The sequence below is a fragment of the Octopus sinensis genome, linkage group LG2 (genome assembly GCF_006345805.1).
Source record: "Octopus sinensis linkage group LG2, ASM634580v1, whole genome shotgun sequence".
NCBI classification, from domain to species: domain Eukaryota; kingdom Metazoa; phylum Mollusca; class Cephalopoda; order Octopoda; family Octopodidae; genus Octopus; species Octopus sinensis.
The window spans coordinates 139,792,418-139,814,547 of record NC_042998.1 but is presented as its reverse complement, the minus strand read 5'-3'; the positions used below and the strand labels follow the sequence as shown (position 1 = coordinate 139,814,547).

General features: G+C 36.1%; 1 protein-coding gene across 1 annotated transcript in view; it reads right to left on the bottom strand.

The window, feature by feature from the left end:
* Positions 1-93: 93 nt before the first annotated feature.
* Positions 94-22,130, bottom strand: part of LOC115232469 (germ cell-less protein-like 1) — a 44,919-nt gene continuing 22,882 nt past the window's right edge. The window contains exons 7-15 of the mRNA XM_029802351.2: positions 21,976-22,060; positions 18,519-18,606; positions 16,035-16,172; positions 15,832-15,901; positions 13,852-13,927; positions 13,104-13,165; positions 7,189-7,272; positions 5,490-5,577; positions 94-633 (exon numbers count right to left, since the gene is read on the bottom strand). Coding sequence (XP_029658211.1) covers positions 406-633; positions 5,490-5,577; positions 7,189-7,272; positions 13,104-13,165; positions 13,852-13,927; positions 15,832-15,901; positions 16,035-16,172; positions 18,519-18,606; positions 21,976-22,060 — 919 coding nt within the window. The 3' untranslated portion in view covers positions 94-405. The remainder of the gene's footprint in view (positions 634-5,489; positions 5,578-7,188; positions 7,273-13,103; positions 13,166-13,851; positions 13,928-15,831; positions 15,902-16,034; positions 16,173-18,518; positions 18,607-21,975; positions 22,061-22,130) is intronic.

Sequence of the window (22,130 nt, the reverse complement as noted above, 5' to 3'; positions counted from 1 at the left end):
TATATACATACATATACACACACATATACATATATATATATATATACATATATATATATATATATGTATATATATACATATATACATATATACATATATATATATATATATACATGTATGTATATATGTGAATATATATATATATATATAAATATATATATATAAAATGATGTTTGTGATTGTGAGTGGTGCATTGATCAAAATGTTAAACATAACTTTTCAATGAATGCAGTGTGTTGACATGGTATCAGGAATCAAGTGATAGATGACCACAATATTTAGTGAATGAACAGAGAGAGAGAGAGAGCTGGAGGTGAGGCATGAAAAAAATAAAATAAACTAGATTGATGGAAGCCATTTCGCCTGGATTAGCGGATGAAATTAGATCAGGCCGGTTTAACTAGTTTACTCTGCAGAACTGTTGCTTAATAAGGACTCGGGATTAAGTGTCGGATCCAGGTGAACTGAAGAGCTTGGCACACCTTGAATATCATCTATCTTGTCCCAGTCTTCATTTGTAAGGGTTGGCAATGTTGGTAAAGGTACAGACTCACATGGTGTTACGTAGACAACGTTGAAACAGATATGGAGAGGAAATGTTGCTGCTTCCTCCAACGTGAGAATGGGTATATCCTGAAGAAGAATAAATGAAATATTATTGAGTACCAACAAAAATGTGATATTTAATCATATAACAATTATATAAAGTAAGGTGGCACAACAGAAAGTTTGAAGTTATGATAATAATGATATTGCTGACATATATGTACATGTATGTGCATTTGTGTGTGAATGCATGTATATATGTCATTATTTGGTTTTTATTTGAAGATTTCTTGCCAATAGAGAAAGTGCTGGTTTCTAACCTAGATCCAAAGTTCCTTCATTAGAATTTCAACATCCAGAGGGTGGGTATGTGTGTGTGTGTGTGTGTGTGTGTGTGGTGTATGTATGTATGTATGTATGTATGTATGTATGTATGTATGTGTGCAGATTTGCACGTTTTGTTTTATGATTGTATTTTCATGCATATAGTTGCATATCTATACATGCTCATATATACTTAAATGATAAACTTTTGGAAAGTTTTACAGATTTTTATAGTTCCAGTGATGGCTTGAATCTGTAGTCTTCGAATCAGCTTTCTCCTTCCTGGTTTTGAGAAGCCTAATTTCTAAATACATTTCTTAGTATTCTTTACAGTACCAGAATTTTTTGAAATGCTTTATCTGAGGAAGGTTTACGTAGTGGATGCATTTCCTTATTATATATTATGCAAACCTGAAATGTACGTATTAAATGAAATTCAAAATATCACTATTTTGTTTGATGTCATCATTACATCTATATAAGGCAGTGAGATGTCAGAATCGTTAACAAATCAGGCAGAATGCTAAGCAACATTTTGTCTGTCTTTACATTCTGAGGTTCAAATCCAGCCGAGGTCAACTTTGCTTTTCATCCCTTAGGGGTTGATGAAATAAGTACCAGTTGAGCACTGGGGCTGATGTTATTGATCAGTCCCCACTCCTAAAATTTCAGGCCTTGTGCCTATTGTAGAAAGGATTATTACAACTATATATGTACACACACACATATATATAGTTGTCACTATATATAGTCATAATGTATATAAACATATATATATATATATGTATATATACATATATATATACACACACATATATATATATATATACACACATATATATATATATATATAGTCATAAATTATATATACATATATAGTCATAAATTATATATACATATATAGTCATAAATTATATATACATATATATATATATATATACATACACACACACACATATATATGTATGTATGTAAGCATGTATAAATCTATACACACACACACACACACATATATATATGTATGTAAGCATGTATGTATCTATGCACACACACACACATCTACATATATTCCACCAGCATTATTTTAAAGTCCATCTTTCCATTGCCAAATCTCACCTGTTTCCAAGCAACGTAATCCCCCCCCCCCCAATGGCTGGACATGCTTTCATAGATGACTGGAACTGAACACCACCACATGTATGATGGTGACACTTGTTTACAACAATTGTGTGATGTCAAGATATACACAGGAGTCATTCATTGTTTAATGTCTACTTTTTCATGCTTGCAAGGGACACACACACATACATGTATATAAAGGGGCATCTTTTAATTTTTCTTTACCGAAACCACTCACAGGGCTTGATGCTGGAAGACACTAAATTAAGGTGCCACAGAATGGGATTCAAGCCATGTAGTTAGGCAGCACATTTCTTAATACAGCACACACACTGTTGAATGTACCCAAAAGAAGACCACTCAACTGACAGACATGAAGTCACTCATCAATGCACTTCAACTTCTTAGCCCACAGATGAGCTGTGTCCTCTCTCTACCTTTTCTACCACTACTACAGTAGTCTCTGCTTCTCACAGCTGGTCTCATGTCACCTCCACTTAGGTACTCTAGACTCACTCATCTCTCCTCCTCTTGCCACCCTCACTGCATTTCTTCCCACTGTCCTTTCACCTAGATCTTCCTCTTCATAATGCTGGCTCTAAAATTCCCCTCCAGCACATTGTTTATCTGTAGCTGCCAAATTGCAAGAGTTTAAATGGAACTTTAACAATAACAGTGTCAATCTCACTGATCTTAGGAGGTTTGCGAAGGTCAAAGGCATTGTCCCCACTTCCTCCAGATCAAATTGATCATCATCATAATCATCACCCTCATAGTATGTGTCTTCCTTGCTAGTATGGGTTGGATGGTTTGACAGGAGCTGGTAAGTCAGAGAGCTGCACCAGGCTCCATTGTCTGCTTTGGAATGGTTTCTATAGCTGGATGCTCTTCCTAACACCATCCACTTTACAGAGTGTATTGGGTGCTTTTTTGTAGCATGAGCACTAATGCTTTTTACGTGGTACCAGCACCAGTGGGGGTTACCAAATAACTTTCAAGGCAAAGATCTCTTGGCTGAGAGAGGGAGTGGAACTGAGGGAGGTGGCTTTTGCGACAAAAGAGAGGTTAAAATATGATAGAGGGATAGAGACAGGTGCCTTACTACCTCAGTAGGAAATGAAAGGGGAGGAAGGTGAGATAGAGAAATGGATGGTATTGGAGATACATTGAGACATACTTACAAGGAACAGTGGGGGGAATATAAATAGTACAGAGGGGATGTTTCATAGTGTGAGGGGAGAAATTTAGAGATGGAAAAGAGTTGACTGTAAATAGTGATGGTGAGAGAAATTGGAATGGGTGTGGGTGGGTTACATTTGCAAAAAAAAAAAAAATGATGGCTTAGTTTCATACAAGAAGACAAAATGATTAAGTGGTAACCTAACAGGAGTTATGGAACTTTACACTAAAAATTATTGTTTCTCTTACAATCCTAATCATGGTGCTAAGCTTATCAAAGCCATGACTCAGGAAATCAAACTTCTTCATCTTCATCTATAATGATTAAAGATATAGTCAATTTATTAAGAAATATACAGATATTAATGCATTCTATTCTGGTGCAAGCTGAATCCTTTTCTGCCTATTGGATGTGTGGTAAAGTGATTAGTCATCCCTGACAGGCCAAGTTGCTGACAGAGTTACATTTTAATGATTACGTTCTAAGTGGTTATTTGTTCTATTCTGTCGAATAAAATAAAAGTTAATGTGATAATTCCCCTCTTTTATGTAATAAATCAGAGAGAAAAACATTAAAATATTTATTATTTTATCTTTTCTTTAAGAGAGAAGCAATGCCTGTGACCCTTTGCAGGATCTTTGAAATGGGAAAGAAGGAAGGTACATGAAGGGATACCTGACCTAAATGCTTGCAATAGAGTGGGATCCACTAAAGATGTCCAAGATGGCAATGCTAAAGATGTAAAATCAACAGCTAAAGATTGTTTTATATGCCCAAAATCTCCAGCTGATAAATTTCTTTACAATTTTATCTGTTTTATATCAGTGATTAATTTGATTCACCTTGCCAAGAGATCATAATCTGGGTTATGATTATGAGCTGTGTGAAGGCAGCAAGCTTGAAGAATTGTTACCAATTCTGGATAAAATGCTTAGCTGCATTTTGTCCATCTCTATGTTCTGAATTCAAATTCCACTGATGCCAACTTTACCTTTCATCCTTTCAGGGTTGATAAAATAAGTACCAGTTGAGCATTGGGGTTGATGTAATCGACTAACCCCCTACCCCAGAAAGGGTTATGAGCTGTGTGTTGACTAGTGAGTGGCAGTTCAGTTCATGCCCACCCAATAAGTTAGAAATAGCTATAAATGATTTTATCAGTTTCAAACTAAACTATTTTACATCCATTTTACATGCCAGCATAATTGGAATGATTGCTGTCACAGCAATGATTTGGATTACTTTATTATTACAAACTGGGAAGAAGTTGGAAAAAAACAGTTTCACCTCTCTAATTCAGGTAAACAAGAGTAATCAGAGTTATGTTCCTTGCTTGAAAGCACCTAACAATAGTTATTAACAGATTTGAGCTTGGGACCTTGTGATCAATAGCCTAGTGCGTTAATCTCATGGCTATTAAATATTTAATTGATTTTATGAAAAAGTATCACTAGATAAATAGATAGATAGATAGACAGAGAGAGAGAGAGAGAGATCAAGTGAGTGTGTGTGTGTGTGTATGTATATATACATACACACACTCATATATAAGGTGTATTAAAGTTTAATCTCAGATGCATTAATCTGCATTAAATGTGGTGGTGGTGGTGGTGGTGGAGAGTTCTCCAGTGGTCAGGGCTGACCATTTATTTGCATCTTTATGTACAGGCCTTGGTAAGCCCTTTTTTTTTTGAAAGACAGGCAGTTGCTCAAGTATAGAATCTCCCCTTTCCATGTCACGCATGTTTATCCAAAGGAAAGGCTGCAACTTTAGGGCTGACACAGTTTGGGACCAGTTATCTCCCAGATATTGCTATCAAAATGCAAAGGATCAGAATACATTGCAAGGCATCTCGTCTGATACTCTAACAGTTCTTTTAATACATTGTTCTGGATTGGTACTTTTCGGGGTTAATAAAAAGGTTCAGTATCCCTGTTGGCACCTTGGACAAGTGTCTTCTTTTATAGCCCCAAACCAACAAAAGCTTTGTGAGTGGATCAGAAACTGAAAAAGGGTAACAGAAAGTTGGCAACAAGAAGAGCCAAAGAAAAGGGATTTTCTATGGCCTCTTGCCATTGAAAAATCTATCTCAATTAATTATGACTGATTGCTGCAAGCATGGAAAAATGGATATTAAAATAATCTTCACATTGATGATGAAATAATGAAAGGCAAAGACAATCTTAGTAGAATTTGAAATTAAGGCACAAAGTTGGAACAAATACTGCAGTGCATTCAATCCAACACTCTAAGAACTCTGCTGGTTATCGCTTGAGTTAAATATGGAAATTTGAAATAAAATAATGGATTAAGGCTTACCTCATCTGGTACAAAACGCAAACGGTGTATAGGAGTTGACTTGCTATATGTCACCATACCATTCTTGTCAAGAGACATAACAGAAAACCTGAAGAAAGAAATCAAAACCTAATGTGTAAAGATCTTTCTGAGATACACAGTGGTGTGAGAGGGAGCAAGAGAGAAGTAAAAAAAAAACAGTAAACAGGTGAGAGTATAGGTGAGAGGACATACATCCTGAGTGAGAGGATGGGATCAGAAGTTTAATGAAAGCCTTGAATCCACAGACTCATGAGGCTGAAATTTATTCAGATTTTCTAGGTGTTAAGGCAGAGAAGTACAAGAGTCAGCCCTGAACAAAATGCCAGTCTGTCGCAGGGTTAACCTGAAGGTGATATTGCTAAGTGTGCTGAAGCAATGTGCCTTGCCCAAGGGCACAACATGCCATCTGGTCCAAGAACCAAACCCATGACCTAAGGATTGTGAAGGATTGCACATTAACCATTAAGCTATGGCTCTTCACAAGATTAATACAAGTTTATTGGAAGAGGGAGAACATTGTAAAAAGAAATAAATACAATACAAAAATGATGATGATCATCATCATCTTTTAATATCCATCTTATATGCTGGCATGAGTTGATTGGTTTGTATGCCAGTGTCTGCTTTAGCATGCTCTCTACAGTTGGATTTCCTTCTTAATTTCAACCAGTTTAAAAAGTGTGTTGTTGTTGCCATCACTGCCGCCACCACCATCGTCATCATTAAATGCCTGTTTTCCATGCTGGGAAGGGTTGAATGGATTAACCAAAGCTGGTAAGGCCAGGAGCTACACTAGGCTCTATTTGTTCTGGCATGCCCTTCCTAATGCCAACAAGTCCACAGAGTGTACTAAGTACTTTTTATGTTGTACCAGCACCAGTGCTTTTAATGTGGCAGACAGATCTTCGTGAGTACAGCAGTATGCCAGATACCTTGGTCCTTAGTCATCTCCTTTGTAAGGCTCAGTATCTTGCAATCAGCCTTCAATACTTCGTATGTATGGATGAGAAATTAACGAGAAGACTAAAAGATTATACAGCAAGACAGGGCACTACTGACAAGAACAAAAGAATGTTGAGATTTTTTTTGCAAGGGAAAGGATTAATAAAAGAGCAAAAACGGCTGGAAATCAAGGAAAATTGAAATTACAAAAAATAATAAATATATCAAATAAAATTTTTAAAATAAAGTTTACAAGCAGAGGAAATAGCACACAGCCTTTTCTTTTTAAATTCAATGAAGTAAATATTTAAGCCAAGAACAAATCAACAGAATTATAAAGGTTAGATGATAATGGTAAAATCAAATAAATAAACATGATAATTAAGGTAATTCCTGGACATTATTGGCTTGGGGCCTCAGACTCATAGAACTGGTTACCTGATTTCACAACATTCTCTCTGAATGGGATGCCAGTCTGTTGTAGGGTTATTGTGTATAGCTGAGTAGACCATAGTATTGTAAAATAAAGTGTCTTGCTCAAGAACACAATGTACAATCTGGTACAGGAATCAAAACCATGATCTTGTGATCATGAGTACAACACACTAATCACTAGGCCATGTGCCTTCACAAGGTGAATAAGAAGAGCAAAAGCAATGAAGTACAAGAGAAAGAACAAAATAAAGAAAGAAAGGAATAAGAAAGATTTATCAAAACAGTAAAATTTAAATATTACTTATAAAATATTCTCCGGGTTGGTTGTAGACTAACAGATCCATTGTATGGTTGACTTTGCGTGTTTCTCTTGAAGACAAAACCCCTGAAAAAATACAAATGAAATGACTGTGAATTTATGATTCATCTGTTTGTTTTTATACGGGTTAGATGAATATATATATTACTGAAATACACCCTGCCTGTCGCTAAACCTTATCTATTTTGAAAATAAGGGCTCCCTTGTTATTTCACACATCTTTGAAGGCACAAAGCTAGTGGGCAATTTGTTTACAGGGGAAATGACAAAACCACCAATTGTTTTGAGAAGCACAAATGTTAGCACACACATACATGTCCTACATATGATGGCCTCCTTTCAGTTTCAATCTACTAAAGCCACTCACAAGGCTTAAGAAGTGTGCTTCCCATGTGGGATTGAGAAACAAACTCCTCAATTCCATACAATGATAAAGTCTAAAACGTGGATGTTGGAAAACTGTAGCAAATGTGTGGAAGTGATAAAATGAATGATGTTGAGTCAGTATGGCAGTAGGCATCAAACAATGGCTATTGAGGCTGCAGCTGATATTATTGAAAGGAGCAATATTATTGAAAGCTTCAACTAAACATGTTGTTGTTTAGCAACTAACCAATTTTGATCCAGAAAGTCCATGAAGAGAGGTCTGCCAGCTGTGACCATCAAGTCTTTTATTTTTCACACACAGTAAGTTAGGTTTGATTTAAGTGTGCTGTTGCTGAAAGGTTCAATAACTGTATAGAGCAGTGGTTCCTAAAGTGGGTGGTATTTGGGGGTGGGGGGTGAAAAGATCGGGGAGGGCATTGAAGAAAAGAGGGGGTGATAGTGGAATGGCCAAAAGGGAGCAATGGATATAAAGAAACCAAAATAATGGGTTACTTAGGTTAAGTTTTATTTGTGATATGCAGTTGATTTGAATTTGCTGAAGAAAGTGGTCTGTGTTTGTGGTGGTGAGTGGGGTAGGAGGTGCTAGGAATGTGGCCCAGGTGCCAAGGGGGCAGCAGCTTGAAAAAGTTTGGGAACTGCTGGTGTCGAGGGCCCCATGGTTGCTAACCATGCCAAGAATTATGTGACACTCACATCTCATTAGTTAACAGTTATTGTCGGGAAATGAAACAACTTATAAAAATTAAAAAGAAATTACTGGAACAATTATAAAATGGAATCCCTTGTTTTATGAGATCATGGGAGAACAGTAGAAAGCATGGAAGGATGGAGAGTTCTCTGCTGGTTACAATGATAGGGGTTCAGTTGTTCAATCAAATGCATTAACATGTAAGTGGCTGAGTATTCCACGGACATGTGCACCATTAACATAATTCTCAGCCAGAATCAGCCTGATGCATGTGACAGGGCTGTGTCTTTGAATTGTAAGTATAATCCCTCCATTGGGCTTCTACACAGTTTCCATCTACCCAATTTCACTCACAAGGTATGAGTTGGCCAGAGGCTGTAGAAAATTACATTCATCCAAGATGCCATGCAGTGGGATTGAACCTAGAGCCCTGTGGTTGTGAAGTGCAATTCTTAACTATTCAGTGTTACTGCATTTAAATAGAAAGCATTTTGGCTAAAATGACATAACTTTAATTACTTGTAACTATTTTATTATTAATTTCTAGACCCCACCCCCCTAACCTAAAAAAACCTACGAAAATACAGATTTTCATCCTGAGTGTGGAAAACAACATCAATGCAGAAAATTTGAAAAAAATCTAGTGAAAATTCAAAACACTTAAAGTGGTTGGAAGAATTTTTTAAAAACATCCTGTATATTAAATAAAACAAGTGCAATGTATGAGTCATATTACTCACTTAAAAACACACAATATATACTCTTACATATTTTAATAGCATCATATACTATAAAGTATCAGAAGATGCTTTGCTTTAAGATTTGATTACTAACGTTACTAATGTAATTCCAATGCAGTGATGTTGTGAGATGGGTGAATGTCAAGTTGTAGCTTTTATCTTTTACTTGTTTCAGTTATTTGATTGCAGCCATGCTGAAGCACCACCTTGAAGAGTTTTAATAGAACAATCGACCCCCAAGACAATTTTTTTTTTTTTGAAGTCTAGAACTTATTCTATCGGTGTGTATTGCTGAACTGCTAAGTTACAGGTCTGTAAACACACCAACAATGGTTATCAAGCAGTGGTGGGGGAAAAACACAGACACAAAGACACACACACGCATACACAGATATATACATATATTTATATACAACAGGCTTCTTTTAGTTTCCATCTACCAAATTCACTCACAAGGCTTTGGTCTGTTCAAGACTATAGTAGAGAACACCTGTCCAAGGTACTATGCAGTGGGGCTGAACCTGTGTTGCAAGCTTCTTACAATACATTCACGCCTGCATCTACATGCGAGGGAACTTTTCAATATTTTATAGTATACATCAATAATGTTTTAAAATAAAACAAAATTACATATAACAGTTTATGCTGTAATTCTAAATGGTCTCAGATCAAGTGACATCTTTCCAAACGAAGTCAAACTCCAAAGTTTAAATATTTCTAACACAAAACATTAAGTTTATAACAAGTTTATACAGACAATAACTGTTTACAATAAAGAAAGAAGAAATTCCACGAACTTCTTCAATAGATTACAGGCGTGGATGTATGGTAAAAAGCTTGCTTCCCAACCAAATGGTCCTGGGTTCAGTCCCACTGCATGGCACGTTGGGCAAGCGTCTTCTACTATAGCCTCGGGCCGACCAAAGCCTTTTTGAGTGGATTTCGTAGAAACCGAAACTGAAAGAAGACCACCTCACCTCACCTGCCACATATATGTGTGTGTTTGTGTCTTGTTTGTCCCCCACCACCGCACGACAAATGGTGTTGGTGTGTTTACGTCCCTGCATTTCGGCAAAGAGAGATTTTAAAAAACAAGTACTGGGGACAATTCATTCGACTAAAAGTTCTTCAAGGCGGAGCCACTGCATAGCCGCAGTCTAGCGACTGCACAATTGGGAGGCAAAGATATACCAGCACAGAAAAGTCAAATCGTAAATAAAGCTTTGAGCTCGATTAATATTTAACGGTGAGGGGGGAATAACTCTTGTTGCAAAAGTATCTAAGGGAAATAACTCTCAATGACAAAAAATAATCTAAACGGAAATAAAAAGATTAGAGTTTATTTAATGTAGTGTCCTTCATTAGCCAAAGGCCTGCCATGATGGAACACTCTTATCATCAAAGAGGATCCACACCATAACCATTTTGTACATTACTGACTACATACTTCAATGTGTTTTTCCTTCTTTAAAACAGTAGGTTACTGATTCAACGGAGTTTCGGCTGCTATTTATAGTTTGTCGAGCGAACCACAAAGTAGCTTCTTCATTGGCTCATTTTATGTAATATTTTAGAAATGCTGAGAGCTGCAAATTGAACGAGGCGTCCGAGTAACCACATTTGAGTGACAAGTAATCGACTGTTTATTTTCAGGTGTTGTACAGCGTAAGAATGACGGAGCGTCTTTGAACAAAGATATCTAAGAACTTTTGCTTCAGTTTATTTTTAGCGAGAGGAGACATTGTTTACTATTTATTGTACGTTTAAGCAGCAGGTCAGTCTTGATCGAGCAGACAATATGATCGATGACGTTCCAGCAATGACTATCGGATATTTTATTAAAGAATCAAATTCAGCTGCCAGGCTGAGCTTTTTTATTTTTGGTCCCCTCGTGAGTTCGAAAATATAACAATGTTGCTCTGATGTTGAGACAATTAACTACGGATGCTGTTTAATTTTCTGACGTGAAAATACGAAGAGAGCATGCTCATATTTATCAAGTGAACTAGAAGAATGAGAGGGAGAGAGAGAGAGAGAGAGAGAGAGAAGGGGGCGCCGTATGGTTAAGAAGTTTACTTAGCAATCACACGGTTTCAGTTTCAGTCCCACAATGCAGCACCCTGGGCAAGGGTTTTCTTCTATAGCCCTGAGCTGATGAAAGCCTTGAGAGTAGAATTAGTAGAGAGAAAACTGTATGGGAACCTATATATCATTATACCATACATGCTTGCATACATACATAGATATATGTGTGCAAATGTTGACGTTCCACAGCTTCACTTACCATCATCTGAGTGCAACAATGCTATTGTGTTTACATTCCTTGCTGATATTGACTGGTTACTCTATACTTTCAAAGACCAGTGAAGAATAAACCCCCTTACTTGAAAAACAGAAAAGGATGGCAACAGGAAGAGTATCAAGTTATAAAATACTGTCTCAAATAAGTCTCTAATCCAACCCATACTTGCATAGGAAAATAGTCATTGAATAAATGATCGAGTGAACATGAGTAAACGTTGGTTTAAATACTATCATTAATGATATCAGTTAAGTCTGATAGTCTCATTATCTTTTCAATTTTTAAAACAGTGGTTCCCAAAGTGGGCGGTATTGCCCTCCCACTCGGTGGGGGGGGGGGGCGGCATTGAAGAAAAAGTGGAGTGATAATGGTTAGCAATTCATGCAAAAAGTGGGGCAACAATGGGGTAGTGATTCATGTAAAAACAACTAAAATAATGGGTCCATTAGGTTAAGTTTTATTTGTGAAATGCAGTTACTTTGAATTTGCTTTAGAAAGAGGTTTATGTTTGTGACGGTTAGTTGGGGTGGGGACACTAGGAATTTGGCATGGGTGTCAAAGAGGCAGCAGGCCGAAAAAGTTTCGGAACCACAGCTTTAAAACATCAAAACACAAAAGACAAACAACCCAAAATTATCTGTTGTTCATATTACCCATTATCATTATTTAGTGTCTGTTTTCCATACTGGCATGGGTTGGACAGTTTGACTGGAGGTGGTAAGGCAGGGAGCTGCACCAAGCTCCAGTCATCTGTTTGGGTTGGTTTCTATTGTTAGATGCCCTTCATAATGCCAACCACTTTACAGAGTGTACTGGGTGTCTTTTATATGTTACCAGTTCAAGTGCCCCCTTACATGTCACTGGTATGGGTGTCTGTTACATGTCACCAGCACAGGTGCCTTTTACATATTTGTTTCTTTATTGTGCTCAAAGCAACTGTATTTAGACCAAATATTTAGCAATTACTTGATGTTTTTTCATTGTGAGTGGCAGAATCCATTGAAATGGATTAAATACTTTAGGTATTTAGTTGTTGTGTAACTCTAGTTTAGCTCTATTAAAGAAGGCCTATAATCAAAAGCATTCCAGCCATGGCCATCCTGTAATTGTTGAGACATATATCAAGGACTAATTTATCTAATGTGTCCTTTTTTCTTTAAGATAGTAGTGTGATGTGAGGGTGATTTTGTTGTTATTTCTAGCAAGTTGTATAACCATGAAGAGGTCTTCTCATTAGTTCAGGGTAGTATTAAGCTAACATCGTGTTGTATTCTGTTTATTTTGCTTTCATCTTTTGAACTTAATAATTTAAGTAGTAATCTTGTACTGAGGTTCATTAAATTGATGTACCCTCTCTTCAAAATGTGTGAATTTGTATCAAGGTAAGAATCAATATTAAACTACAAATGGACATGGCTAGAGCAAGTGAGAGAACAGATTACAAGATGGAGAAGAGAAATATACAGCTAGCTATATAAAGATGTACTATTATATATATATGTGTGTGTGTATGTATATATATATAAAGAGAGAGAATTAAATGTATAAAGATATGTAAAGAGACTAAGTTAGATATGTAAAGATATATATATATATATATATATATATATATATATATATATATATATATATATATATAAACACACACATACAGAGAGAGATATAATTAGATATATAAATATAGAGAGATATACAGGTCATCATCATCATCATTTAATGTCCGCCTTCCATGCATGCATGGATAGAGATACCTAAATTTATATAGAGATATACTTGGTACCTTTTAGTGAGAATAATCAGTAAATCAAAGCCATAGCTGTAACCAGTCCACCGCCAGCAATACTGCAACAGAGAAGTTTTATTAGTAAAGAATTATTTGAGCAACAAAGAGTAGTAGGAGGAAGATACAGTAATAACCACAACAAACATATTTGTCTACAACTGTATTATTGAGGGCAACAGTTTTTGAATACTGTTGAAAGATTTGTCTCCTAGCAAGGTCTCCCAAAACAATAGAATCAATCAAAGGTTAAACATTTAAAAATCATACACACACAAGAAAAATAACACCTAGTGTGAGGCCAAAATCGACACTTTCAGGGTAGCAACTACACATTCTTTGAATACAGAATGGGTCTACTCCTTGCTGAATTATTCAGTCACCAAATCTATGCACAGAATTCAGTCATTGGGAAACTGGCCCGGGGTCAGGATGTGTATGTGTTTAAACCTTGCTAGGTCCAATGTGTTGTGCAGACAATTGCTACCATTGGTTGAAAATTACTCAGGAATTGGTGTTAGGAGGTGAAACTATCACCTTAACCCTTTTGATCCCAACTCACCTGAGGTCACCCTTGATTTTATGATAACAAATTCTGTTTTAAAGCAATGTAAATTAAAACATCCTATAAAAATTTTATATTAATTTATCTTCCAAACATCAAAATTAATTGAAACAAAAGCATTGTCTTTCAATAGAAATATGGTAACAAAAGAGTTGAAGGATTGGAGAAATCTGAAGTACATACTTTGCCATTTTTTTGTAGAATTCTTCCACATCGCATAGCTGTTTTGTTAAACTCCTCCTCAGAAAGTTGTTGTGGTCTAAAGTTGATTGATATAGAAATAAAATTAAAAAAAGGACATGATAACCAAAATGCAATTAGATCCAACATTTTAGAATTTAAAGCTGCACTATTAGAGGTAATGTTAAATAATACTGAAGCTAAGTAACATTAAGATCAATGATTACATCTTTCTAGAAGATTCCCTCTTCATTGAGCCAATGAAGTTTTGGTCCAATAGTTTAAGAGTTGGCTGTTTACATCTCATTAATAGGCATTTGTCCTAAGTAAAGCCTCAATTGAACAGCCTTCTCATGAAATTGATATGCAAGTGGTTGAGCACTCCACAGACATGTGTACCCTTAACATAGTACTCAGAAAGATTTAGTATGACACTGAATGTGACAACACCAGCCCTTTGAAATACAGGTACAACTCATTTTTGCCAGCTGAGTGGACTGGAGCACACAATACATCACCAGGTATCAAACTCACAACTTTACAATATTGAGTCAAATATCCTAACAATTAAACTAGATGCCTTCCAAGAACTGTAGTCTGCTATGGTAAACCACCAAGATATCCATTAAGTAGTGGGCAGTACTGAAATAAAATTCATTCATGGCTCTACAAAAGGTAATAGAAAATTACTCCTGTATCTATTCTCTTGCATTATTACATAAAGACAAGGTCTTCTGTGATATCCTAACAAATAAACAGGTTTACAGTGAGGTTAAGGGGAACAAAGAACAACCCTAATTACTACATCATTAACATCAAAACTAGGTCCATATTAAACTATTTTCCTAAGACAACTTAGAATAATGTATCAAAAATGAATATTTTCAAATTCTTTAAGTTGTTTTTCCTAACACCAAGTCTTTGACTGTGAATGGACAGGCAAATTGACCAAGTCAAAGGGAAGTAGTATATTGTATCTTGTTTAAATGTACAATACAACACAATAGTGATAATACTTGGAATTAAGAACAAGAGAGTCATATCTAGTTTATGACACTGAAGTATTGTCAAATTCGCTATGCACACATATACATATATGATGGTTATCATGAGTAATGCTCGATTCTACAGTAAAGATCTCTAAAATCTCAAGTCTATTTTACCACATTAACACTTTAGCATTTAAACCAGGCATATCCGGCCCAAATATCCTACTTGTTTTATGTTCAAACTGGCCAGATCTGGCCTCTCACACTTATCCAACATCTGTCATTCTAAACAGTCACATTATTGAAATCTGAAAGCTACAAGATAATACATGAGTAATTCAAAATAATGTGAATATATAAGCATTACATAGGCACATGGTTCAGTGATTAGAGCGTTGAGCTAACTACTGTGAGGTTGTGAGTTTGATTTCTGGACTGGGCTGTGTGATGTGTTCTTGAGCAAGACACTTTACTTCACATTGCTTCAGTTCACTCAGCTATAGAAATGAATTGCAATGTCACTGGGACCAAGCTATATAGACCTTTGCCTTTCCCTTGGATAACATCAGTAGAGAGGGTAGGCTGGTATGCATGAGTCACTGCTGGTCTTCCATAAACAACCTTACTCGAACTTGTGCCTCAGAGAAGAACTTTCTAGGTGCAATCTCATGGTCATTCATGACCAAAGGGGGTCTTTACTCCTTTTCAGCATTACATTTAACAGAATAATCTGAAAGCTTAAGGGTTAAAAACCATGGTCTCTCTCTCACCCTAACTAACAATGAATTCAAATCATCACAATGGCTTAAGTAAAGAAAAGAAAACTAATTCCATTCCATTGCAGTGTCCTCTGACTCACTAACATGAAGATAAAGACCTCAGTGGTCATCCAGTAACCAAATGAGTTATGGGACATAACTAGTTATTTCAGAAAAACAATATGTCACTCTAATAAGTATAAACTATATAACATTAATGGGAAATATATTCTTACCCTTTATCTAACCCTTGGTCAACTGCAAGCATTTTGTTCCACTGATAGGTGAAGTAAGGCTGCAACCATTCTGGAAAGCAACAAAAGTTTTAGACATTGTAAATATAGAGTGGCGCTTATAACAGTCATTGCCAGTGTGGAATATAATTTTTACAAGAGAGAAAAAAACTTATCTGTTAAAATAAAGAGCAAATGAAACTCACCTGGTGAAACAATGTGGTCAGCATAAAGGGTTTTTACAGATTGCATATCGTTGATAATATGGTGAAACCTCACTTGCCGAAATACCGAGATGTACTTGCGGCCTTCCTTAGTCATCAGAAAATAATGGTTTTCTTTGCCTGATGGAAAAAACAAAAGAATTCCTATTACTTACCGATTCTTTCACTCACACACTTTCACTTGCTCCCTCTCTTTTTCTGTTTATCCAACCAGCTGTACTCAACTATCTCCTGATATATCTTCCAATCTTCCTGTCTATGAATCTATCAGTCAGTATACACACACATAAATGAATGAGTATGTATGTGTACATTTGTATATGTGTGTGTGCATACATTACAGTATATCTATCAATCTATCTACATATATATTTTTATAAAGGCATCAAATAATGGTATGTGTGTGTGTGTGCGCATGTGTGTATGTATGTATGTATGTATCATTTTCTCCTCTCAGTTATTTAAATTATCTTTTTTTCAAGCTTATTCTTCCATTCTTTTACTGAATTCAATCACTGGATTGCAGCCCGGCTGGAGTATTGCCCTCTATGACTATCATATGAAAATAACCTTATACTAAATAACATAGCAGTGAAATGTTTCTCTATCTATGTCTTGTTACTAAGAACCACAAGGCAGTTATGTTTAAGAAATATAGCAGAGGAGTAGTATGCTGGCACAACAAATTTGACAAGCAAAGGCGTCTAATTCATTAGTTAGACTTTAAAAGTTGATCATAACACTAGTCATAATCCGCCTGTCTTTATTGTAGGTGCATGTTGTACTAAAATTTAGTATCACAACAGTTTGTCCTTAATTTTAAAAACAGGAGCCTTTTTTTTTTTTTACTAAAAAACAGATTCAGCTGTTTATGTTACTGGCATTGGCACTCTGTCACTTATGATGATGAAGGTTCCAGTTGATCCAATCAACAGAACAGCTTGCAAATGAAATTCATGTGCAAGTGGCTCTTCATGTAATTCTCAGAGAGAGAACCGCCTGACTGGCCCTCATGCTGGTGGCATGTAAAAGCACCCACTACACTCTTGGAGTGGTTGGCATTAGGAAGGGCGTCCAGCTGTAGAAACTTTGCCAGATCAGATTGAACTTGGTGTAGCCTTCTGGCTCACCAGTCCTCAGTCAAGCTGTCTAACCCATGCTAGAATGGAAAGCGGACGTTAAACAATGATGATGATGATGATTCAGCATGACACAGAATGTGACAAAGCTGGCTCTTTGAAATACAGGTACTACTCATTTTTGCCAGCCGAGTGGATTGGAGCAACGCGAAATAAAGTGTCATGCTCAAGGACACAACATGTCACCAGGAATTGAACTCAAAGACCCTAACCACTAATCCACATGTCTTCATTCTGTTATATTAACCCTTTAGTATTCAGATTACTTTGTAAAAATATAATAGGTATTTATTCACATTTTATAAAATTAATCCTATAATCTTGTAGCTTCAAGATCATGTTGACGTGACTGCTTATTTTTAGAATGACATTGCAGAGTAGGTGTAAGAGGCTTGATCTGGCCAGTTCGGATATAAAATAGATATGGCTGGTTTAAATGCTAAAGAGTTACAGTAGGTCAAATGAGCAAGTAGAATCTCTATAGCCAATTTAATTGATGCAAATACCACTAAACTTTTTATCTAGTGGAAATGCTGCATAAAATTCAAATGGTTCTTGGTATTTAGTTTTTGGCTACTTAATGTGAAGTGGATGAAAAATATAAAAACATTCCTCTTGATAAGACACCAGTCAATTGCAGACAATATTCTTAGACAATCTGATTCATATTCCTGACAGTTATGTAGACTGAGGTAAAGTAGACTAAATGTCCAGTTGAAAAACACATTAAAATAACTACAGTTGATGTGAACCTGTGAACTAGTAATTCACTAATTTAGCTGCTTATTAATTTTATCTCTTCATCATTAAACATTACATGGCTAAATGCAGACATGGTTAGGTGCAGGCATGGCTGTATGGTTGAGAAGCTCACTTTGCAACATGGCTTTGGGTTCAGTCCCACTGTATGGCATCTTGGTCAACTATCTTCTACTATAGATCCAGTTGACAAATGCCTTGTGAGTGAATTTGGTCAGTGGAAACTGTGTAGAAACCCATCATGTGTGTGTGTGTGTGTGTGTTTGCAGGTGTGTATGTGTTTATGCTTGTCCTCAGTGTTATCGCTTGATAACTGGTGTTCCTTTGTTTATGACTCTGTAACTTAGTGGTTCAACAAAAGAGACTGACAGAATAACTACCAGATTCAAATAATAAGTACTAGGGTTGATTTGTTCAACTAAATCCTTCAAGGCAGTGCCCCAGCATGACCACAGTCCAATGAATGAAACAAGTAAAACATAAAAGATACTTCAGAGAAAAAAAAAAATTGTGAAATATAATAAAAATACCAACAAAAATTTGATGACAATGATGATGATGATCTAACCTTCAGCAAGCCCTTTGAAGTAACCCATTTGTTCTGAGAGACTGGTCATGTCTCCTTCGAAATCAGGAAACAACTGGAGATATAACCACTGCAAGGAAACAAAGATTTTTATCAACAGGATGCAGTAACGAGTTTCATTTAATTCAGCAATGATGTTAAGAAATAGGCAAGCAACAGATTAAATTGGTAACATTTGAGATTAGGATTATGCTATTTTTATTATTCATATCTGCACCTAGAATCTTAGTAATCCTACAAAAACAGTGACAAGAACTCTCTCTCTCTCTCTCTCTCCCTCCATCAGACCAAGAAATCCAGCAAACTTATTTAGCCTCTTTGTTATCATATTTCTATTGAAATATTATGCCTTTGTTTCAAATGATTTTGAAAATAAAAGTATGTCATTAGTAACCCTTTTGATGCCAATTCACTGAAACTGCTCTCGCTTGTATAATACAAACATCCTCCTTTAAAGTGACCTAAAGTAAAACCTTCCATCAAAATTCTATGTTAATTTATGTTCCAAACAACAGCTTAATAATGATAAAGTTACTTCCCTAAATTCTTCCTAATTTTCAAAATTAATTGAACAGAGGCAGTGTATTTTAGAAAAAAATATGACAACAAAAGGGTTAAAGTGATCTAAAAACTTTCCATCAAAATTTCATATTGATTTATGTTCCAAATGTCAGCTTAATAATGACAACAGTATTTCACTAAATTCTCCCTAATTTTCAAAATTACTTGTAACAAACATATTCATACAGTAAGTTCAGAAGGAGCCAAATTGAGAATAAGGTAGTTGAGAGAGAGAGAGAGAGTGAGTGAGTGAGTGAGAGTGAGTGAGTGAGTGAGAGTGAGTGAGTGAGAGTGAGTGAGTGAGAGAGAGAGAGAGAGTGAGTGAGTGAGAGTGAGTGAGTGAGTGAGAGAGTGAGTGAGTGAGTGAGAGAGAGTGTTTGTGGGGCATATTTTGAGAGTGACCAATGAATGTTGAAGTGTATATGCATATATGTACGTGTCTGAGTTGTTTGCTTATCAAACAACACAGTTACAAATAATAGCCTTTTTCTAATGCAAGATGTGTCAAAAAAAGCTTCCCACATTTTAAAAGCTAACAAATGTTTCAACAAGAAACACAGTATGCACTAGTTCAAACTTTGATGGTAACTGAAGAAGAAATGGTAAAACATTAGCCGCATGCAGACACCATTACCATTTGCCTAACTTCAGTAGTGCCATAACAATGGCCATAGACAACATGGGAGGTTTTTCTGCCTCACTCTGTAAAAATATGCAGAGAAAGAGCAGACAAAAGAAAATCTGTCTAGTATAATTGGTAGTCATAGCTTTACACATAAAAATAAAACAGAGCAAAAAGTTGTAAACAATTTCACACTACTTTTTGAGTCATGAAATAAAATTAGATATCTCTCGACACATTTTGGTATCACTGTTAAGTTACAGACCAAAATAATGACAGAACATAAGCTGTAACAGAGTACAGCTATTTTCATTTTTAAAGAAGGTTGCACTGGATTTTACTGCAGCTAAAGTATTGCAATCTTTCTGGATCCTTGTACTGTTAAATGGTTAAGAGGTTTACTTGTCTCCCAACTTGTCTTCAATTGTATGGGTTCAATCCTACCTTGGGCAAGTGTCTTCTACTATAGCTTTAGGCTGAAGAAAGCCTTGCAAATAGATTTGGTAGGCAGAAATTGGAAAAGCTGATATACATATCATATATATCATCATTATCATTTAATGTCTGCATTCCATGCAGGCATGAGTTAAGCAGTTTGACTGGAATTAGAAAGCTGGAGAGCTGCACCAGGCACCAGTCTGATTTGGCATGGTTTCTACAGCCAGATGCTCTTCATAATGCTAACCACTCCAAGAGTGTAATAGGCGCATTTTATGTACCACCAGCATGGATGCAAGTTGTGTGACGCTGGCATCGGCCACAACTACGATTTCACAAGCACAGTGTATCACCAAAGGTCTCAGTCACTTGTCATTGCTTCCATGAGGCCCAACATTCAAGATCATGCTTCACCACCTCGTCCCATGTCTTCCTGGGTCTACCTCTTCCACATGTTCCCTCCTCAGAGATTGGCACACCTTTACACAGCTGTCCTTGTCCATATGCATCACATGATCATACCAGCACAATTGTCTCTCTTGCACACACCATCTGATGCCTCTTTTTTCTCTCAAGACATTTACACTTTGTTGTACATGCACGTTATGTGTGTGTGTGTATATATATATAAATATATATAATATATATATATGTGTGTGTGTATGTATATACATACATATGTACACACACACATGTGTGTGTGATAGAGTCGGCTTGGCTTGACATTGTGTGACAGTTGTAAATGAGCACCACCATCATCATACAAGTGGTGTCCTTTGCTTCCAATCTTCTGTGAAAAAAAAGGTCTGGCCATGGGGAAATATTTCCTTTCTAGGAAAGAGACAAGGGTTGGTGACAGGAACAGCATCTGCCTGTATCAAACCTGTCTTAATAAATTCCATCTGATCTATGCAAGCATGGAAAAGTGAACATTGAAAGCAATGATGCTGATAACGATAATGACAATAGAAAAGATAATTACTGGAAAGTTAGCATCTATTGAATCATTGATATACTGTATTTTTGGGAGCATTGTTGTCTTTTAGTAAGGATTTTTCTTATTCAGAGGATTATTTTTATTCTTTTTTAATTTTTTTACCAATCTACTGAAACAAAACAGTATGGAGAAACAAAGCAAAATCACAATGTAATGAGTCACTACATACATACATATATATATATATATACATTATATAAAATCCGTTCTGTTTGTCTATCTGTGTGTCTTCTAGGATCTCGGGCATCCTCCATCCTATTGCACTCAAATTTGATATGTAGATACCGACGGTATCAGGGCATGTATAAGTTTTGAGAAAATTACAAAAGTCGATTCCAGATGAGAATGCGATTAATAAAGCCGTGGGAACATGCATTTGTAAAATCTTTTTTCTTGGAATAGAAAAAAAGTCTATCTTTATTTCTTCTTTTGCTGGTGTCTCAAATTTAGGTTAAATCAGTGTTTCTCAAAGGGAGGCCTATGGGATGGTCGGACAAGTTGTTTTGAGAAAATTTGGTTTAAATGCTTGACAACTCAGCACCGTCCATTGGACGGGGTGCGTTTTGCTCGTATATATATATATACACATATATATAAGGCAAATAAAAAAACAACAAAACTCAAAAGGACATATACAGTGAATGTATTTGGTTGATGCTCATTTTAAGATGGATAAAGTGGGGGTGGGTGACATTTGCGCCTGGCTCTTCATTAGTAAGAGGAAATAGGAAAGGTCCGAGTGAAGGAAAAGAATAGTCCAAGAATAGCATGTGTGTGGTTACATGGCTGGTGTGTTTATATATATATGTATATATACTCACCTTTTTCACTAATGTATATACATCTAATTCAACTTGTAGGACACAAAGATTGGGTGAGCCAACGATCTTTTCCATCAATTCACAACTGAAAGACAACAGAACCAATAATAATTAAAAATGTCAAAGAGACATTTTCTTTACTGTTTTTGCATCAG